General features: G+C 45.8%; 1 protein-coding gene across 1 annotated transcript in view; it reads left to right on the forward strand.

The window, feature by feature from the left end:
* LOC118780115 (leucine-rich repeat neuronal protein 2-like) overlaps positions 1-17,492 on the forward strand; it is a 49,766-nt gene extending 32,274 nt beyond the window's left edge. The window contains exon 2 of the mRNA XM_036532427.1: positions 14,674-17,492. Coding sequence (XP_036388320.1) covers positions 15,220-17,361 — 2,142 coding nt within the window. The 5' untranslated portion in view covers positions 14,674-15,219 and the 3' untranslated portion in view covers positions 17,362-17,492. The remainder of the gene's footprint in view (positions 1-14,673) is intronic.
* Positions 17,493-21,579: the final 4,087 nt, after the last annotated feature.

Here is a 21,579-nt window from a genome sequence, read left to right on the forward strand (position 1 = left end):
TCCAGTTGCAAAAAAGCTCAGGCATTCTCCTTGTGTCCCTTTACCTGGTGCACATAGCTGTCACTGTCACTGTCAGGTACAAGTCACCAAGTCACTGACATTTGCAGGGGTGAATTAGGAAACCCAGCATTATCTCACTGACAATCAATCAGTCTCACCTTTTGCCACTGGACTGATAAACTGGCTGAACGTGCAGACACCTGTTCTATGAGAGCGAGGATTTGTTCAATGTCAAAGTCTGTGCTGGTGATGATCCAGCATGAATCCTGATGCTGTTCTTCACTTTAAATGCTTCCTGCAGACCCTGGTTATCTCCTCTCTAATGGGCTTTATGGGGTAATTGCTGCCTCACCTCTAATGAGACGCGTTTTATTTCCAGGCGATCCAGTGAAAATGTGCCGTCATCATTTAATATGACACCCCTGTTCATAATTGTATTAGGCTAATTATGGGGGTCCAGCCTCCTCATAACCTTTTTATCAGTCAAGATGAAGACACCGGAATGAGAGTGCAATATCATGAAGCACCCTTAAATCAGTGTCTGTGGGTATGTGTGTGTGTGTGTGAGTGTGTGTATTGGGTTTGTGTATGCGGGTACACACATGCACGTGTGTGGTGTGTGTGCATGCATATGTTCATGTGGCTGTATGTGTGTATGCAAGATGTGTTGTGTGTGTGTGTGTGTGTGGGCGTGTGTTGAGATGGTGTGTGTTCGCACGCGCATGTATGTGTGCGTGTGCATGAGAGAGTGTGAAAGTGTGTGCGCGAGCGCGCGCGCGTGTGTGTGTGTGTGTGTGTGTCGGCGTACAGGGTGGTTTAATGAGCAGAGGATGTAGGTCTAAGTGCACCCAGTGCAGGAAACAGTAAAGTGTGCATTTAGAGCTGAGGGCAGGAGCGTGCTCTCTCACCATCCATCACTGCCACAGCCAGGCCTCCACCACTGTGTGTGTGTGTGTGCACACTCACACACACATAAATGCATTCCCCACACCTACAAACAGCCTTTTCTTTCTGATATTCATCCCTGTTTTGCACTCGCGTAAATGTAGAGCATACATAGCATAAAGGGTTCTAGGTTTTTGCTCACAAATATGCATACTCTCATACACAAACACAAATATACACATGTACATACACACTACAAGCACAGCAACAGCATTTTTAGTAAAAGGGGAAGGGTTTGTACTCAGAATGCTGCAAGATACGCACAGAGGAGGCAGCAGGTTACAGAGGAGAGGAGTGTGAGGTCTGCGGGCTATAAAATAACCCACATCCTTTCCTCAAACCACGAGCAGCACAGATGCATATACGTGTTTTTAAAGCAGAGAAGATGTACGCTAACATGCAACCTCGACTGCAAAAAGCAGGTGGCAGATGTGCTCTCGTTATAGTAACAGACAGTGTCTAACAGGGTAGAGACACACACATTCATGCATGGCCATAATGAGGGTTTGAAAAATAGTGAGGTCCGGTGGGGGGTTGTTACATATAAACGTTACATACATTGAAAGAGAAAGAGACGTGTTGCTACTTACAAGAAACAAATTTTATTTGTCTTTTAATTGTAATGGCATAACAATCATTGCTTTGTCTTACCAAATGGTATGCTCTCAGTTCACACACAAGCCACCTGCTGCTGCCAACGTGCGTAAATTCCAATTGCTGCTGTCAGTGGAAGTGCTGATGATGCAAGGGGCTGCGCTCGCGCCCTCTCTCACAACTCTCACACACAGCGGACACTAAATAACAATTCTTAAGTGAATTAAGCGTGCACTTGTCTCGGAGGAGAAGTTCTCAACCACTGTTTTTTTTATCCAGTTGCATTTAGCTTCAAATTTTATTTTTAGCTCTAAAAAAAATTATAGAGGTCCGGACCTTGGTGACCTCATAGCTGGTTACGGGCATGCATACATGCACACACATATACACATGTAAACATATACATGCACAAACAGTATGAGTAAAAAAATATAGGGAACGGAGTAAAGAAAAAATATGGATCTACAAGACAGAAATAAATTTGAGGATTCATTCCTTTTTTGAATTTTTTGCAGTTCAGACTGTACTGGAGTACAGCCAACAAGACGCTTCCTGTAGTTCCTTTCTGTATGATAGTACAGTCCCCCTTCGTAAAGCAATTACCCTCGTTCAGCTTTGTGTGTTACCACCAATCAGGAAGAGGCTAGGACTGCATCATGAGATTAGATTTTGAAAGACAAGTCATGTGATTACTGGCCAATCAAGTGGTGCACAAGGAAGTGCTTAATAATGAATAGAGAGATGATACTGGACGGGTAGAAAGGGGACAGAGTCTGATCCTTTCATTTTCACTTTCTGACCCATTTCCCATCTTCAGTTTAACTAGCACTCTTTTGCGTCAAAAGACTCAAACAGGGGAACAGTTTCCAATGCTGAGCAACAGTGACAGTGAAAGTTTGAATTTGATGTTTGCTCTGAGGACTGAGAAACTGACCTCTCTATCAGACAGGAAGAAGGTCAATACGTGAGCCTGTATCGACACATAATAACGTACAAATTGACTTAGCTCAAAAGCCCAGCGAGGCTTTGAAGCAGTTTTCAGGATCTGGATCAGTCGGGCTGAGGTGCTCCGCAACGTTCCTTCCTGCCCTTGTTTTTAAAAGTTAAAAGGACACGCGGACAGCGAGAACCGTCCCCTCGGGTCACATCCTTATTGAGCTCCCCGGGATCCCGAGCAGAGTGATGCGGACAAAATGAAATATGGCCGAGACTGGCACAGACAGGGCCAGACGCAGCCTCCAGGCCGCATGGGAACTGACATGACATTGGCGCTGAAAGCCCAGCACTAATGAAGATGAATGCAGGGACCAGGGGCAAGCTTCTGTCAATGCCAGTAAGGGCTTTACAGCTGAAGGTTACATGATACTATATATGTTGTGCACGGTGAGTGTTTTTTTTATAGTGCCCTTCATCCAAACATCTCAAAGATACATTTATAGTGAGAGGACTGCTACTGACATTCCCCACCTGTGTGAAGCACCCAACTATTAATTAATCAATTTATCAATAAATCAATAAACCCAGCAATCAGCCATGTTACGGGCATGATACAGATGGCAGTGTAGCATGGTAGTAAGGTGGTAAGGAGCAGGGCTCATAACCATGAGGTTGCTAGTTCGATTCCCCATTGGGACACTGCTGCTGTAGCCTTAGGCAAGGTACTTAACCCAATGTTGCCTCTGTAAATATCCAGCTGTATAAATGCATAAAATGTAAAAGCTGCTACTCATATAAGTGACTCTGGAAAAGAGTGCCTGCTGAATGACAGTAATGTAATGTAATGTAATGATTATGCAGAGTGACTGAGCAAGTCAGAGCACACTGATGCCAGACTCCAACTCTTTCATCTGAAACAGCACCCAAGAACCTCTGATACATGCAGTCAGGATATCAGTTACACATATCAAACAGAGGTCAGTTCCTCCTATCTCACAGTCTCCATCATTTAACAGATCCTTTTGCTCGGTTATGGTCTCCAGGGACCATCTACTAGCTCACTAAGACCTTCCAGTGGAGGTCTGGTTTTCCTCCAGGGTGTTCTGTCTGAGTGTTAATTATACTGCTCCAGCAACAAGTCAGCATGGCTTCTCCTGACTCCGATTCAGCTTCTGCTAAGCCCAGCGCGGGCGCTTCAACCCTTCAACCTGCTCTTTCGGGATCAGAGATTGCCTGCAGCGGCTAACTATTTTTGTGCAGCACTCTGCAAGTTGTGCTATGGAAACTCTGAGTGAATATCCACTTTCCTTTCGGGCTATTGATTAGACTGCAATTGGCAGAGGTTTGTGATGATGAAAGCTTTCAGAGGGGCAAAAGGACCGGCTAATTGCCTGATGTATTTGTCACCCCTCTTTGTCAAAGAGGTTATTTTGCACAATATCTTCAACAGGGTGTACAAAAATCACACTTCTTTCTATCTATCTATCCATCTATATATATATATATATATATATATATATATCCTGTATATATAGATAGAAAGGTCTCAAGGCATCTGAGAGGCAATGGAAAACAACAAAGCAAAGTGGATGAAAGAGGTTTGAGAGGTGTACACCCCTCTCTCCCAGAGCTCCTTAGCCTGTGCATACATTCCATCTCCTCCATGCCTATTTCCTGCCATAATCTGCATAAATTCAATAATCTTCTTACCTCAGATTAGGCTGAGAGTGGAGAGCAGACTACCGGTGCTGGTCCAGCCGGGACCTGCTCATCTCCGCTCTAAAACACTGTCTTTTTTTCCCCTTTAATACCAGGAATCAGCCTCTTTCTGCTCGTTAGTTATTCATGTGGCCAATTGCTGTCCAGCAGCTATGAAGGCTGTTGGGGGAGGATAACCCTCGGATTGAGTGAATTCTGGGTTTTTTTTTTTCCTAACGTGCTGAGTTTTCTTTGGGTTGCTTCATTCATTTGCCTGCTGCTGGGTTTGAATGTGTAGAGGGATACTGGGTGCAGAGATAAGGACACTCATTAAAACGAGGATTAGGAGACTTCAGCCTTCAGCTGGTTTCTGCGATTATTCAGTCATGACAAAATAATGATCTGAGGATGAAAAAAACGGCCTGACTGTAATCAAGATGACGCTAGTTACCAGCTGAAATATTTAAACAAATGTGGAAAAAACAAACATCTAATTTTATTTGGCTTCTGGCGTTTCTGTAAAGCCTCCCAAGTGCAACCTGGCAGCAGAAAAAAATAATTGAATAGTATTTTCTACCTGCCTCTTCAATTTCTGTCTGGAAGAAGAAAAAAGAAAACAACCAAAAAAAGAAATTGGTCTCAGAAATATAGTGGGGAGTAAAACATACTTTTAACAGAACTTCTATCTACACACACACACACACACACACACACACACGCACACACACACATGCAAGCATACGTACATGCACACATTTGCTGAGAGCATATTCAGAACTGACTAACTGGATTGCATGATTTCCTCAAATTTACACTGACCTTGTGCAAGTGAGAGGATGGTCTCCATGGCAACAATGCAGCAACTACTGCAGTGGCTTCTATCACGAGGCACCAGTGAGTGCTATTGATCTCCAGAAAGCCTGGAACAAACATCCCAAAAGCAATCACCATCACAACACAAGCACACACCTTACCAGAAAACAGCCACACACCTCACGACAACACAACCACGCACCTTCACCACAACACAACCACACACCACTGTAGCTAAAACAGTCACCATCACCATAACACAACCACAGATGACTGCAGCAGAACTAATCACTGTTACAATTCAACCAAACAATAATGCACAGCAAAACACCATAGGGTCACTGTACAACAAAACACCAGCATTACCACAAAACTGAACACAATAGCTACAAAACCCAACACACCACACTGTAACACAACCAAGCACCATGTTCATAACATGACCAAACATCACCTTTCCTTGAAAAACAAACACCACCAGGAAATACATCTTTTGCAATACAACCAAGCACTACAGCACAGACACAAGAGCAGCACATCGGCAAACATCAATGAAACTTAATGCCACAAAAACAAAGAGGGCAGGGTTTTCTTCAGGATGTAGGGATTTTCGTAAGGAAACTACTGAAACAATATAGACACCACAGGCCAAACACTACATTAGTCAGTCTGTAATCTTCATTTTAACGTGTATATGAGCAAACCTTCGATTCTTTATATCTGCTGTTCTAAAGGCAAAGGAAGCCTAGATCAGGTGAATATCTGTCTGTTCGACCACTTGAATAAAAGAGGGAAGATGTGACAGATGGTAATGATGATCTTCTAAGGAGCACTCTATCCAGACACAGTGCAGCAAGGCATCTCAAGCCCTGTTGATATGGAAACCACAACACAGGGAGGGGGTGAAATGGCACGGCTACAAGGTGTGTTTCTCACACTGGTGTACTCATTACAAACCTGTTTACTTCACCGCCTTCGATTTTTACCTCGCTGTTATGGTTCCGTCCTACATAATTCGTCCAATCGGTAAGGAGAGCTGCGTCCACACTCTGCCCCTCTCTGTAAATTGGCCGGCACTGATTGGCTGGATCTTTGGTGCAGTGAGCACCTTAAACACTGAATGGCGAGAGGGAGGTCACGATCCCTGCAAATTGTCTGTAAGAAAATTGCCTTATTTAAGACTGAATGTTATGCTCTTTGATCAGTGGATTGTGATGGAACATGGAGGAAGGGTAGACTTCCTGGCAATGGGAGTCAGTCATCTCAGAGCATTATTCTAGAGAACAAAATAGACCCTGCACTTGACTGCAGCCTGACAAAAAGCTTTGAGGGAGCGCTCTTCACTGGCTATCCTTTACGACCCCGTAGGTGTGTTTTCGTGAGTACAGGCAGCTCTGTGATTTGTGTAGATTAGAGTCTTTAAATTAAACCTCTCAGATCACGGAGGGCTCCCTTGCTACACAAACACCTGTAAAAAAATACAAAACAAAACAACAAAACACAAAAGGAAAAAGAAAGGAAAGGTTTTCTCGCCCATGGCCGTGTGGTCCCCACAGAGACCTGCCCCAGCTTTTGTGATGGAGGTGAAAGCGGACGCGAAGAAAAACAATGCAGTCAGCCCCTGTTCTGCAGGCTGCCAGTTGGCCAACTTGGGTTGCCACGGAGACGGCGCATCGGTATAACCTCTCCAGGACTCCGGCAAACTTAAACCCCCGCCTCACGTGTGCCAGCTTGTTTACGGTTCAGGAGTGCTTGCTAAGCACCCTCCCCTCCCATATCACTCTCTTGCCCTTTGAAAAGAACAGAACGCTCCATTAGCGCTGGCTTTAGCTTCGGGGGCTGCTGCTGTCTTTTAATTACGGGCGAGAGCTGAGATACACATCCCTTCCTGTTTGTGAGCTGTGCGTGGTGTGTGGGCTCATCGGCGGAGCACGAGGTCAGAGCTGGAGGACCACAGGCGTGAGGAGACGCAGCTGAGAGAGGAGACTTGAAACAGACCTCACAGTGAGCTGTGTCACCTCAGCTACGCGAAGGAGCGACCAAAAACAGCTCAAACGATCACTGCTGAGTTCTTCACCTGTGTGTGTTCATGGAAAGCAAAACACCTGGACAAACTGTCACAGGTGATTCTTTGCTTTCAGGTGCTCTGCAGGTGGTCACTGGTGGCTGCTATGCATGCACATTGGTGGTTAGGGGCTTGGAGTTCTAACCTGAAAGTTACAGGTTTGATCCTGCATAGAGCATGACTCAAGTATCATTTGACTGTGGTTCTTTATACATCTTTGGAATGCTCTATGATTTTCCTCCTTTTTCTCCCAAATTTAAAATGGCCAGTTATTTCAGAGAGATGCCCCTCGTGGCAACAACCCCTAGCTGACTGTGTGGGGGAGGTGCAAGCAAGCATGTGGTCTCCTCCAAAACATAAGATGGCGGGTGTTACTTTACACACTTCAGTCCCCATGTCAGGTCTGCACAGGCATGAGGGAGACACTTCACGCGCATCTTTATACAGACAGACTGCGGGCACCCAATTGACCAGTAGGGGTCACTGATGTGCTCCTGGCTCACCTACCCACTTCTACACCATCTGCGGAACGAAGACAACTTATTCCCCAGCTGTGGGCTCCTGGTCACTGACGGCTGAAGATATGGCTGGGATTGAGCGTTCAGCCTGGTTTTACTGTCCGAGCCACTGAACAGCCCTCACTCTGGCTCACAACCTGAATCGCCTCAGTAAAAATATGCAACTGCAATGAAGGACCAAAGTGCAACATGTAAGCAATGACAGAACATCTGGTCAAGAAACACGGAACTCACACACCTGCTGTGTTCCATTCTGTCAGGACAGGGCTGTGTTTAGCATATGAATCTGATCACTGCCCGATAGCCTGCGGAGAGACACAGAGGAGGAAAGTGGTCTCAGGGATTCGACTGCTGCTTCCTGCGATGACCACCAGATGGCCTCATATCTTCCTGTGTTCGATATCTGATTTGTCCTCCACCTGTATTGATTAGTTGTTGGTTTCACCTATGTTCTCTGTTATTTAAGCCCCGCCCTTTGTTCACGTATTTGCTCAGTCTTGAGTTGCCACGTTTGCTGTGCGTGAACTCTTGCACCTTGAGCCTGTTTTGTTTTCTCTCGAGTCTTCAGCAAAATAAACTTTGTTTTCTTCGAACCAAACCTTTTGGCATCCTGAGTCATCTCTGCGCTTGGATTCACTCTGCTCCCTGTAATAAGCGAGGAGATGGTGCCTGTGCCCACAGAGCTGCCAGAGTGGGAACACCTCGCTATCGGTGTGTGGGAGGGAAGGCCCCGTGTGGGAGAGAGATGCAGTCTTTATACCTGACTCAGATAAACACGGCTGTGGTATTCAGGGCCCCTCTGGAGGACCCTGGTCTTAAGTAAAAAGCTGCTAGTGATCATTACAGTGCAGAGGTATTCAGAATGGGTCTGCAAAGCAATGCTGGGAAGGTTCTTCATGCACCGTGACTACAATTAACACCATACAATGACAAAATCATTATGAACACATTTGTGCTTAATGACTATTTAATTATCATTGTTTATTGATTTATATATTTATTGCTTAGCTGGCACCCTTATCAGGGGTGGTGAACAGTATTTTTTTCTCAAACATGCTGTATACAGCAGCTTCAACATGCACAACTGAGGTAAAGATCCTTTTTATGTACAATGGCACTGTCCTACGTGGGATTCAAACCCATAACTACCATAATTAGAGTGGCAGTGTAGCATAGTGGTAAGCAGCAGGGCTTGTAACCGAAAGGTTGCTGATTTGATTCCTCACTGGGGCACTGCTGCTGTACCCTGGGGCAAGGTACTTAACCCAGAATTGCCTCAGTAAATATCCAGCTATATAAATGGCTAACATATAAAAATTGTAACTTATGTTAGTGGCTCTATAACCTATAAGAGCGTCTGCTAAATGATAATAATGTAATGAAATGTAGAGTGTTACCTGTTCGCCTGTAGTATTATATGTCTAAACTGTGCAGTCTCCAGGAACCTGTGGAGGGGCCAAAGGGGACTATCAGTGTGAAACCTGTTCCCTGCAGAGATGAGTTACTTCCACACCATCTCCCTCAGTGATAATGCAATGCAGGCCATGCTCCATAAAGTCTAAATGGCAGTCAATCCCATTTCCGCATGCAACATTTATCAGGGCTGACTTGGCCTTAAAGTGGCGCGAGTTTGTCTAAACACACCATTCATTTATTTGCTTTTAAACTTGAGCCGCCCTCAGCTGCGATGTCATCACAGCGACCGCACCAGTCTTTTAATTAGAGGGGTGGCAGAGTCCAGTGTCACCGGTGCTCCGCCCCCCCCCCCCCCCCTTGCCGATGTCAGCAGACATCTTGCTGCTGAGAAATTAGCCACTGTGATGCTTTCATGGCTTTTCATGGCCCCCCCACCCCAAGCCTCCTTACCCTGAGGGCTTTCCCCATCAACCCAAACACCCCCCCATTCAGCCCCAAGGGACTCTAATGATCCGGTTTATCTGTATGAGCTCTACAGCCTCACCTCCGCTGGAGAGGGAAGGTACAGCGTGTTACTCCACATAGCCCTGAACGCCTCTTCTTCTCTGAGGAGGAAGAGATGAAGAGGAAATAAAATTCAATAATAAAAAAAACAGAGTTTATCTGAATTTTGTGGACGTGTGCCCTCCACTGCTAGGCACACCTTGACTGAAATTGACAGTGGCAGGTGAATTAAGTCCTTGTTCGTTAAAAACGAGAAAGATCCATAAATGAATAAAACATACTTTTTTCCAGAGAGGAGTGAGGCGGAGCAGAGGTCTGGCACTCCTGGAGGTTATCGTCGATTGTGTTGTTACATAAGATTTAAGCTCACATTCTGGCAGAGCTCATGAAGCCCTGTTTCGTCTCTTCTCACAGCTGCTCATGTAGAAACATTACTTTCACTGACCAAGAGCTCTGTGTCAAATGGCTCTTTCTCGTTACAATCCATCTTTCATCATGCATATTGCTTCTGCCTTGAACCTTCTAGTAAAACATACTGTATCAAAGTCTGCACATGTAAGATCTGCTGTTCTGTAACACAGAGAATTCATTTCAAACCTCTATCTCCATAAGACTCAGACCTGGATGCCCATAAGATTCAAACTTCTGCCCCATGAGACTCAAACCTCTGTCTCCATAAGACTCAGATATATACATCCTCAAGACTTCTACGCCCTTAAGAACAATAGGTGTCACTTCTTTCTGTTTCCCAGATTTCCTTTCATGAAGGGACACAAAATCTCAATCTATTACTTGGTATGTTTATGACACTTACAAAACATTATCTTGATTGAAAGTGATGCTCCCAAAGTTCAGTTAGACCAGAGCCAATCCCCTCTCCTGGGTGGTGGTGACATCACTGGGAGGCAGGCAGCTCAGAGTTGGTCTATGTACAATGGAAGTTATTTGCAGAACAACAAGCCATTCTCCCAGCAGAAAGAACACATCTGTACATTTAGGCAATGAACATCTTCTACCTATTTGGCCTTCAAACCCCTTCAAACCTTCAGAAACCTACAGGCAGAGAGAATGGAGAGTTCTGCCAATAGTTGTGAAGGTAATGTTGCAAAAAATTTACACAACTTATCAAATTACAGATTTTAAGTGGAGTGCAATGCTAATAATCAGACCTAAACTTCTAGTTAGAGTAAAAATGTCACTTTCTAAAAAAAAAAACAATGAGTCTGCTGGAGGTTGTTTTTACAGGAGGCTTACATTTTTCCTCAGGAAAAGTGTCACTTATTTATTTTTTTCTCAGGGAAATCAAATCTACACAGATAATCTCTGTATCACTATGATTGATTGAGCAGCAAGTCAAGACAACATCTAATATTTCATATGTCACAATAATGGAAAATCCATGATTGACAGTAAGAGCTTTCTCATTTGAAAACGATGGCACAGAAATATTCCATTTGTATCTGGGTTTCAAATAATGGCAGAACTGGAATCCAACACCCTGTAACCCTTTCAATTCATGACTGCAACTAGCAGCATTCAAATGTGACAAAAAAGTGAGAGCAACTGTAGGGAAATGTTCAGTTTTTGACCAATCAAATTTCTCTGTAGGGCTAGATTGAGCCAATGAAACACTTCAGCATCTCATTTTAAAAACAATGCTCCTACATAAAGTGCTATTAAATAAGAAACCTGCCACTCATTGTTTTGGCTCAATGTTCTCTAAACAGAGGAGATAAAGTTTTCTGGGAGTTAATGATGTATTGTACCAAACCGAGTGCTCTGATACATATGCTAATAGCTCATTGAATGAGCTACATTCATTAGCTCATAGCTCATGATTCATTACTCATTACCATAGCATTATTTTTGGCAGTAAAGTACTTCAGACCATTGTGTAGCTTTGATTAAAAGCATTATCCATGTGCAGGACAAGTTAGCTTGGTAAGAGCTGATATGATCAAAATCATATCATGCAAGGGTAGTTAGGGAGTTGACTATCCCACAGAATTTAACAACAGAGGACAGGAACCTCATTCTTAACTTCATATACTCTATGTTTATGTCTTCTTTTATTTGTGTGTATATGTATTATACACACACACACACACACACACACACACACATATATATATATATATATATATATATATATAGAGAGAGAGAGAGAGAGAGATGAGTTTTAAATCTGCTCCCATCTGCACCCGTTTCTTTTTTCCTGAGATGCCCTCAATAAAAACTTTTTAGCTCACTTTAGTCTCACCTATTTTAGAAGCCTGACCTCCTTGGGAAATGTCTGAGCCAACAGTGAGGATTAAGAGGAGGAGAGGAGAGTCCCGCAGGGAGTTAGAGGAAAAGTGTGTTTGTGCCAATATGCAAATCAAAAAACATCTTGGGCTAGTTCCTCTTAGGAATGTTCGGATGTAGGGCAGCAACTGTCATCTGACAGCGGGGTGGTCAAGCCAGGAGATCTCGCTCTTGGTCACCACAATCAGACACGAGAGGGAATTTAATTTTGTGCAGTGAGTGTACTGTACGCTAGAGGCAGCTCAATGGTAATGATGGTTTTCTGGCTAGGCCCAGGAGGACAGGTTATGAAAACTTTGGATCAAACTAATGGCACAGCACAGAGGCAGAGGGAGGTTTTGAAAATTCGGCCTTTGGTGCAGTCTGCCTTTCCGCGGGGGAAAGGAACAGCGGTGGCCCCCTTTATGGTCCGGTTGAACCAGGAGAAGTCACCTGGGAGGGAAATTAAAAAGTACTACTTCATGTTCTGAAATCTTGAAAACACAGAATCTTGTTTCTGTCAATCTGTGGCCATTTTTCAATATTTCTGTTTCCTGATTCCGGCAGGATTTAAGAGATACGGGTGCACTCAGGGCACAAGGAGGGGTCTTCAGGCTGCCAGATGCATGCCTGTGAATGTGGTATTATGCCGATGATCTCTGACGTGCAGCAGTGGGTTGGTTGGGGGGGGGCTGCAAGGGGAAGCCGGAGGGAAGAGCCCTCCACCTCCACAGGGAGAGAGAGAGAGAAACAGAGAGAGGGAACATTAGGGCTCATTAGCCAGTCTCATGGACAATGGATTAGCGAGCTGTCAGCACGAGATTGACGCAGGTCGAAGGGTGTCGGTGGGAGGATGCAGGCGTATTGCAGAGATCAGAGCAGACAGCCAGGCAGACAGACTGCCTCAGTTTCACTCTCATGACAGCTGCAGCCAAAGACACTAATGTAGGGAAGTAAGGTACGCACTCACCCACAGCTTCTACCTACTACACACCTACCCAGGAAAGTTAGCGGAAGTTTATGTAGCAATACATAATACTCGAAGATGATTAGAACTTTTACATGTCATCATGTCACTGATCGCACCATCATGTTTCATATGATGTCATGACATCATTAATGACACGATAATTCTAGACATCATTGTGGTCCAGTCATCTCCTCTTAATAATCCCATCTTAATGACCTTGTCATGTTACTGCTTGGTAGATTTGCTTAGTACCTGTTTGCTGTTGGGCAAGTATACAGTATACAGGTTTTGGGTTAAGCTTTTTGCAAAAAAGCTTTGGTGAAAATGTACTCTGAATTGAAACCTTATTAATGCTACTAAAACCACATTATTACAATCAATGCTGTATTTTATCCTTTTATTTATGTTTCTATCTCTCTAAGGAAGAACTGGCCCATGAACGGAGTTATCATTCAAGTCTAATGCATAAACAAGATGCATATTAAAATTATGTTCATGTTAATTATCTGGAAATGAGAATATTGAAATACGTGATAATACAGTAAGTGACTAAATGAACAAATTACTCAATTAATTAATTATGCCCTAGATATTTTCTTACATAATTCCATTTCTCATCCTGTCAGGAAAATCTTGCTCATTTCTTAACTCTTTTGCATATTTCAGAAGCCATTTAGGTAGCATTACAAGTCCTGTGTGTTTGGTTGTATATTATACTTCTGCTCCTCCAGTCTTGTGTGTTTGGTCGTGTATTATACTCTTCACCTCAGGACCTGGTGTTTGGTTGTGTATTACACTTCTGCCCCCGTCATGGTGTTTGGTTGTGTATTATACTTTGGCTCCTGCGGTCCTGCGTGTTTGGTTGTGTATTATACTCTTCTCCTCAGGACCTGGTGTTTGGTTGTGTGTTATACTCTTCTCCTCAGGACCTGGTGTTTGGTTGTGTGTTACACTTCTGCTCCAGTCCTAGTGTTTGGTTGTGTATTATACTCTTCTCCTCAGGACCTGGTGTTTGGTTGTGTGTTATACTCTTCTCCTCAGGACCTGGTGTTTGGTTGTGTGTTACACTTCTGCTCCAGTCCTGGTGTTTGGTTGTGTATTATACTCTTCTCCTCAGGATCTGGTGTTTGGTTATGTATTACACTTCTGCTCCTCTGGTCCTGTATTTTTTGCACGGTGTAAAATCTGCCGTTGTGTTCAGGGTGTTTTTTCCTTCGGGCGTTCTGCTGTAGAGGAGACAAACGCTGGCAGGTTCAGCAGTAATGTCCCGGAACTAATTTGGCACAACTCCGTGGGAGAGAGAAGCACATAAAGCAGCCGCACCGCTATTGAAACAGACAGAGGTGTTATACCTCCCCAATTTGCAATCAGTGCGCTTACACTGAGAATGTAATAACTGGGAAATATCTGTTTTATCTGTGCGTGAAGAAGACAAAGAAAAAAAGGTGTTGAATGGTATTCTTACGGAGGAGCTTGTGTATCGATCCTTGCTACCATTTATCACATTTAAAAACCCAATAAAACCAAAAGATAAAAGAGTACCTCAGTGCAAAATGTAACGCCATTATATAAGGATCTATGCTTGTTACACATTGGCATAATATTTGGTAACATAACATTTATAATAACTATATTCATATGTACTGCATAGAAATGACATAATGCTGAAATAAAGAATTAATTGGACATTATTATTTGCTTGGGAGGTCATATGACAGATCATGTTGAAAATAATTTAAAATTGACATCATAATTTATATTTATTAACTGATTGTCATGTTATTCTTAGGCAATGAATAAAAATGTTATATATGGAAGTGTATGTATTATGGCATTATAGTTCATATGGAGTCTCCAGACATGTTCATACTGTCTTTTTGAGTCTTATATTTAGATTCCTAACCTGACCTCTCCCATTTTACTCTTTACAGGTGTGTTTCTGAAGGCTGGATGCTGACTCTCAGGTGTCAGGATGTGAAAGCTGCTGGTTAACAGATTCTCCATGGCAACGGCCGGAAAAGATACAAGAACCTGCCGCAGACTCCAGGGGTTGTCTGTGACAAAGCTGTGATGCGAGGAGAACATCAGCTTTGGTTTCCAGTGCTACCTTCCAAATCGAGTCATTCCATCCTTAAACAGCAGTCAAACTAAGACAGAGGAGCAAGGAAATTACAGACAACTGGAAACCAATAGCCACTAGAAATACCACCTTCTTTAATCTAAAGATAAATCTTGACTGACTTCATTTTTCTTTTAACAGTAGGCGCAAAGGTCATCAGGGGTCATTGATATTTCTCTTCTTTTGGTAATGAGCTGTTGAACCCCACTTACAACTATGAGTTAGAGTGACACTGAGAGAGCATATCCACGCTAACCCCCGCTTCCTCTTCGGGAAAGCTGAACTTTCAAACAAACTAACAGGAGAACCACTTAACCTCCTGTCCTTTGGTTGAATAAATTTGATTTCGCTCTATGAAATGAAGAACCGCAGAATGATCCTGCTGCAAGCTCAACTCCTGCTGGGCGTGGCCAGCGCCCTGGTGATCCACTCCCTGCCCTGGAGGGTGTCCTGCCCCGCCCCCTGCGTCTGCCAGCTCAAGCCCTGGTACTCCCCGCAGTCGGTGTACCGGGAGGCCCCCACGGTGGACTGCAACGACCTGCTCCTGTCCCGGGTCCCTGCGGGCCTCCCCTCGGAGACGCACACACTGAGGCTGCAGAGTAATCTCCTCGGTGGCCTGGAGCAGAGCGAGCTGCAGGGCCTGGCCAACCTGACTGAGCTGGACCTGTCTCAGAACAGCTTCGGCACCGCCCGCCGCCTGCGCATCATGGACCTGCCCTCCCTGCTCACCCTCCACCTGGAGGAGAACCAGCTCCGCCACCTCCCGGACTCCGCCTTCTCTGGCCTGCCAGGCCTGCAGGAGCTGTACCTCAACCACAACCGGCTCAGGGACATCTCCCCGGGGGCCTTCAAGGGTTTGGGCAACCTCCTGCGGCTCCACCTCAACTCGAACCGCCTGTCCGCGATCGACCGGCGCTGGTTCCACGCCCTGCCCCGGCTGGAGGTTCTGATGATCGGGGGGAATCCAGTGGACGCCATCCAGGACCTGAACTTCGAGCCGCTGGCTTCCCTGCGCAGCCTGGTCCTGGCAGGGATGGGCTTGCGGGAGCTCTCTGGGAGGTCTTTGGAGGGACTGTTCAACCTGGAGAGCATCTCCTTCTACGGCAACCACTTGACCAAAGTCCCCAGGGAGGCCCTCCGGAAGCTTCCGGGGCTGAAGTTCCTGGACATGAACAAGAACCCGATCCAACTGGTCCGGCGGGGGGACTTCAAAGACATGTTTCACTTGAAGGAGCTGGGCCTGAACAACATGGAGGAGCTGGTCTCCATCGAGCACTCGGCCATGGAGAACCTGCCCGAGCTGACCAAGCTGGAGATCACCAACAACCCCAAGCTGTCCTACATCCACCCGCAGGCCTTCCAGAGCCTGCCCAGCATGGAGAGCCTGATGCTCAACAGCAACGCCCTCAGTGCCCTGCACCGGGAGACTGTGGGCTCCCTGCCCAGCCTCCAGGAGATCAGCCTCCACACCAACCCCATCCGCTGTGACTGCCTCGTGCGCTGGGTTGGCACCGAGGGCGACAACCCGGTCCGCTTCATCGAGCCCCAGTCCACCTTCTGCTCTGAACCCCCGGAGCTCAAGTCCAGGAGGGTGCGGGAGGTCTCTTTCAGGGAGATGGCCGACAGCTGCCTGCCCTTGATCGCCCCGGGCACGTTTCCTTCCCACGTCCGAGTCCGGCGCGGGGCCGACCTGTCGCTACATTGCCGGGCCCTGGCCGAGCCTGAACCTGTCATCTTCTGGGTCACCCCTTCCGGGCAGAAGCTCTCTCCTGCCACCACTTACAAGCGGTACCGAGTCCATGGGGAGGGGACCCTGGAGATCTCCAGGATTGGCGTGGAGGAGACAGGGCTTTACACCTGTGTGGCGCAGAATCTGGTGGGCGCCGACACGCGGAGCGTCACAGTGAGGGTGGAAGGGGGGCGGAAAGCCCCATCACGGAGCGGCAAGAGAGGCAATGACCGCCTGGAGGTGAAGGGGGTGGAGGAGCGCTACGTCCTCCTGGCCTGGCCTGCTAACCGCAACATCCCTGCGGCCAGGCTGTCCTGGGCAGCTAACAATAGCCTGGAGGAACACCACCGCCACAGCGCCCGCGTTCTGGCCGGGACCCGCGGCTTCAACCTGACCCGCCTCCAGCCCGGCACCCAGTACACGGTGTGCCTGCACCTGAGCCCCAACGAGACCTCCTGTGTCCACCTCAGGACTAAGGAGATCCCAGGGCCGGAGGTCTCCGAGGACCTGACCCCCACCACCCTCCTGGCGGCCTCAGCTCTGCTTCTCATCCTGGCTGCCAAGGCCCTCCAGGGTGGGGGCTGGATCGTCTGGCAGGAGAGGGGTCAGGAGAAGAAGAAACCTCCAACCTCTTCCTCTCCCGTCAAGGGGATGAGCCATGCAGCCCAGCCGCTCCTCCAGAAAAAGCAGCTGGAGCCGTGTCCGATGGAGGGCTCGTCAGAAACCTACAGCAGAGAGGAAAGCAGCGCACACGGCGTGAATAATGTGTAAGAGAGCTTTGGCAGAAGGCTTCGGGGTCCAGAGAGGAACACATAAGTGGTACTTCTGGTGGATTTTGTAGTGCTTGATGACCAATACAAAAGGACAACTTCAAAAAAAAACTTTAAAAGCAGTGTCAACAGCCTGGCAGATGGTCTTTATTATTATTATTATTATTATTATTATTATTTTGGTCAAATGAGAAGTGGTGTAGTTCACATTACATCGCTGGTGAATTTGATTTTATTTATTTATATAATGTTATAGCTGTGGTTCCAGTTTGAAACTATATTTCTCTATGGTGAAGTTAATCATCTTGGCTAAAATTTAACTGCTAGTCTGCAGAGCCGCAAGTCACTGTCAGGTCGACGCAGCATAACTTGTTGCCTGTAGAGACTTCATAGAAAGCCAAGTTATATCACATGCCTTTGTATTTCATTCATATGTAAGTACAGCCTTAAGCCAGGAATTTCAACATGTCCACCTCTTTATACATTTGTAGGACAAAATCTAAATTTGGTCCGCTAAGAAGAGCACCACTCCACAGCAGCAGAGAGCAAGGTCAGTCTGGTGCCATATGCTGACACAGGCCTCTTTTTTATTCTTGAGATGTTACAGTATATATAAGAATGCAAGTGCTGGGGTCAAATAAACAACTAAAAACAGTGCTGACACTTGGATGTTCTTGGGACCAGGTTCCAGTGGCCCGGTTCTGCAATCTGTACTGCATAACCACTCTTGTTCCTTTGCCCTGCGTGGCTGAGGACCAGGCTGCCACAGCCGGATTTTTGATTCGCTATCGATGCAGAACCGCTGTACGGGACGCAGAAGAAGCGGGAGGTCGGTCAATCACAGGGGGCAGCAGCAGCACTGGCAGAATGCAGAGCACCAAGGCCAGCGCCACTGATCCTATCGATCTCACTAATGTCAGGGAGCGGAGGTCGGCCGTTTTTATAGGACTCCTGCTGATTGGTCCACTGGGATCGCCGTGGAGACGCCTCTCCGCCGCCCTGTGCGGCAGGTGCTGCGCAGCGCTGGCCTCTGTTCTCCTGCTTTTCCTCGTGCTAAACATTCGGTCCCAGATGCAGCCCGGCGCTAGTGTGCTCGGCGAGGGACAGGAAGTTAACTGCAGAGGGAGGTAGTAACATTCCACGGAGCATTTGGCATTGGGATTTTTGTCATCGCTGTGAAGTAAACAGCTGGCAACAACGTGCTGCCGCTCCACCTCATGCCCCAGCGAACACTTACAGCCCGATTTAAAATTCAGCCCAAACAGTGCCGGTACTGGGGAGGAATGCTAACGTTAACAGCGCCTCCCCACGCGATCAACGAAACAAGACCACTGCACTTGAGCTTCTCAGCTGCTATCCATACCTATCTCCCGGTTTACAGAGAGCTTATATTAACTCGATATATTCCAGATGAAATACTGCTTGAATGTGATCTGTGGGGTCTAGGAATGGCTTCAAACTGCCAAGCAACCAATCAGTGAGCAAGTAAAGCCCCCGTGTCGCAAACTGAAAGCTGAGATTGGACAGGAATGTACTGCACAATTGACTCTCAGCCAATCAGATGAGGCAGAGTGTGTTGGGCATTCTGGATGGCTCATTGCAGATGGTATTTTTTTAAGGGATGTGTATTTTCCAAGGTGTGTCATTCATTGTGTTTCTGTCTGTAAATTAAAGTGCTCTGCATTGTCTTCTCTCCTCTCTTACAATCCTCTTTTCTCTCTTTTTTTCACCTCAACTGGACACAGATGATTTCCTACCAAGTGTACCGCTCTTCTTTCAAGACTGATCTAGATAATTGTGTGTTAAATTCTATTTTCAGCTATTATTAAAACATTTTGGACTCAAAAATGGATGCTTGTTTTATTTTGACACCCGGTAGTGTTTCCAGAAGGATTTGGGTGTGGCCAGGTGGTCATGTGGGTGTTTGGGGGTGGAGTCTTGGGTGGTTTTATCTGCTGACCTGCAGGAACACTGATCCCTCATTATGGAGGAGCCCCAGGGACCCCCAGTGGAGTGGAGAGGAAGGAGAAGGAGGAAGAAAGGAGGTGGGGAGCAGAGGAGGATTCTGGGACTCAGCCACATGATAAACACAGAGTGCAGGTTAGTGGGAGTGCTGGATGTTGATTAGCTAAAACAAGCCTCATCGCAACTCGGAGAAACTGCATATACAAATGTATGTGCAAGCCCACACACACACACACACATGTGATTAGGGTATTTAACCTCACCTGCTTCAGTAAACATCCAGCTGTTTAAATTGATTACATGCAAGTGTAATGAGTTATGTTAATTCTTCTGGATAAGGCCACCTGCCCGGTAAATACAGAATAATTATAATAAATGCAGCCTTGATGATGTAAATGACATTTCATTGCAGCCTCAGTCTCTCGCCAAGATGTTCAAGAGACAAGGTCTGTTAAAGCTGATTTCACATCATATTAGTGTTACAGTCATACTTAAAAAAAATGCCATTTCAGTAAATGCATCGCCTGCAAACAACAAATGACATCACAGCGTCCGCCGCTCCAAGTTGATCTGTCTAATTCTGTTTCGGATGGCTTGATATCTTCTCTCGCGTTTCTCGAGAAACATTCAGCAGAGGTTATGCGTGCGGAACAGTAAGCGAGCAGCGCCGTTCCGCTGCAGCACCTGGGTCAACCACAGCTGAACCATGGCCCCGTTACATAACCACTTCCTGCCAACCACAGCCCTGAGGGATGCAAGCCGGGGGGGACCAGCTCTCTCTTCCTCATTCACCCCGCTTTTTTTTTTTTTTCTTTCAGATGCAGAAAACAGCTGTGCGGGATAGTGATAGAAAAATTGATTGTGAAATCTATTTAGACCAGCTATTGATTTCCTCCAGAGGGACGCGGGGCAGTGGCAATGGGAGATGGAAGAGAGAGCTGAGAATAATAGGAGGTGACACCAGCTAATGGAGTGGAACTGTGCTGCTTTATGTAAAGGGTGTGTGTGTGTAAGGGTGTGTGTATGCTCGTGCCTGTGTGTGTGTGTGTAGAAGTATGAGTGTGCCTACGTGTCTCCATGAGTGTGCATCTCTGTGTCTGTCTGTGAGTGTGTGTATGTATATGTGAGTGTGTGTACACATATGTGCCTGTTAAAAAGGTTTTAGTATTTTCTCACCTCCGCTGGTGAAAATGACCACCAGGCAGCATAGATATTTATCCTCTCCAAACATGGTGCTCCACAACACGTGCTGTTCACCTCTGCAGCGCTAAATGCTAATTCAGAGCCAACACAGGTCCTGCTAAAGCTTTCTGGTGGTTCTCGTCACACATGTCCCCTGTGCAATTAAGTCATCAGCGCCCTCTAATGTTTAAACTAAGATATGCAGTCCAAAAGATGACAAATCTTATGAGGGTCAAAGATTAGATACAACCCTACTCTCAAGTTTTAATGTGTTTGTGAGTGAGCGTGTCTGAGTTGAAGACATAGTGGTGTGTGTGTGTGTGTGTGTGTGTGTGTGTGTGTGTGTGTACATGAGCATGCCTGGAGGGCTGTCAGGGTGCAGTGGAAGGTTGGTTGTGGAGAAGACGGCCAAACCAAACAGAATGGCCAACACTTACAGAAACAAGTAACTTTTTCAACAAAACAAACAAAAAAAAAAGACCGAAAACAGCACAGAGACCACTGAAAGGGAACTCGCCTCAGTGCCCACACAGCTGTGTTTAATGCCTGCTGATTAGGCCAGGCGTGGCTCATTTACCAACCGCTGGTTCACATACAGACAATAACATTTACAGGTAATTAAACAATTAACCTGTGTGAAATTAAGCTAACGAAATAGGATATCCCTACTGTTAGCTTTGAGGAGGATTGCAGGTAACAAGGGCCGTTAAACATTTAAAAGTGCAATAATTATTACACTGAAGCAGTTAAATAGTTTTGAGGACAGATGAAGGCTGTCAGAGACTGGGATGTGGTTGGTGTTCAGCTGTGTTTAAATGTTTAATATCTATTTATAAATAATATAAAAAAAACATTATTTTTTTTCAAAAATTATAAACTTGAATAATCTTTTGTTGAAAATTATGAATAGCTTTTCTTAGCATATACTGTAGCATAGCATATAACATAATAGTTAAAACTCTCTTCTCAAATTACAAACACGTGTATTTTTACCTTAACGATAAAAAGAAGTCACAAGCATACCAAGCATCCATGTTTATACTTGCTGATCAGTGGACCCATATCGCCCTCT

The sequence above is a fragment of the Megalops cyprinoides genome, chromosome 7 (assembly GCF_013368585.1).
Source record: "Megalops cyprinoides isolate fMegCyp1 chromosome 7, fMegCyp1.pri, whole genome shotgun sequence".
NCBI lineage: Eukaryota > Metazoa > Chordata > Actinopteri > Elopiformes > Megalopidae > Megalops > Megalops cyprinoides.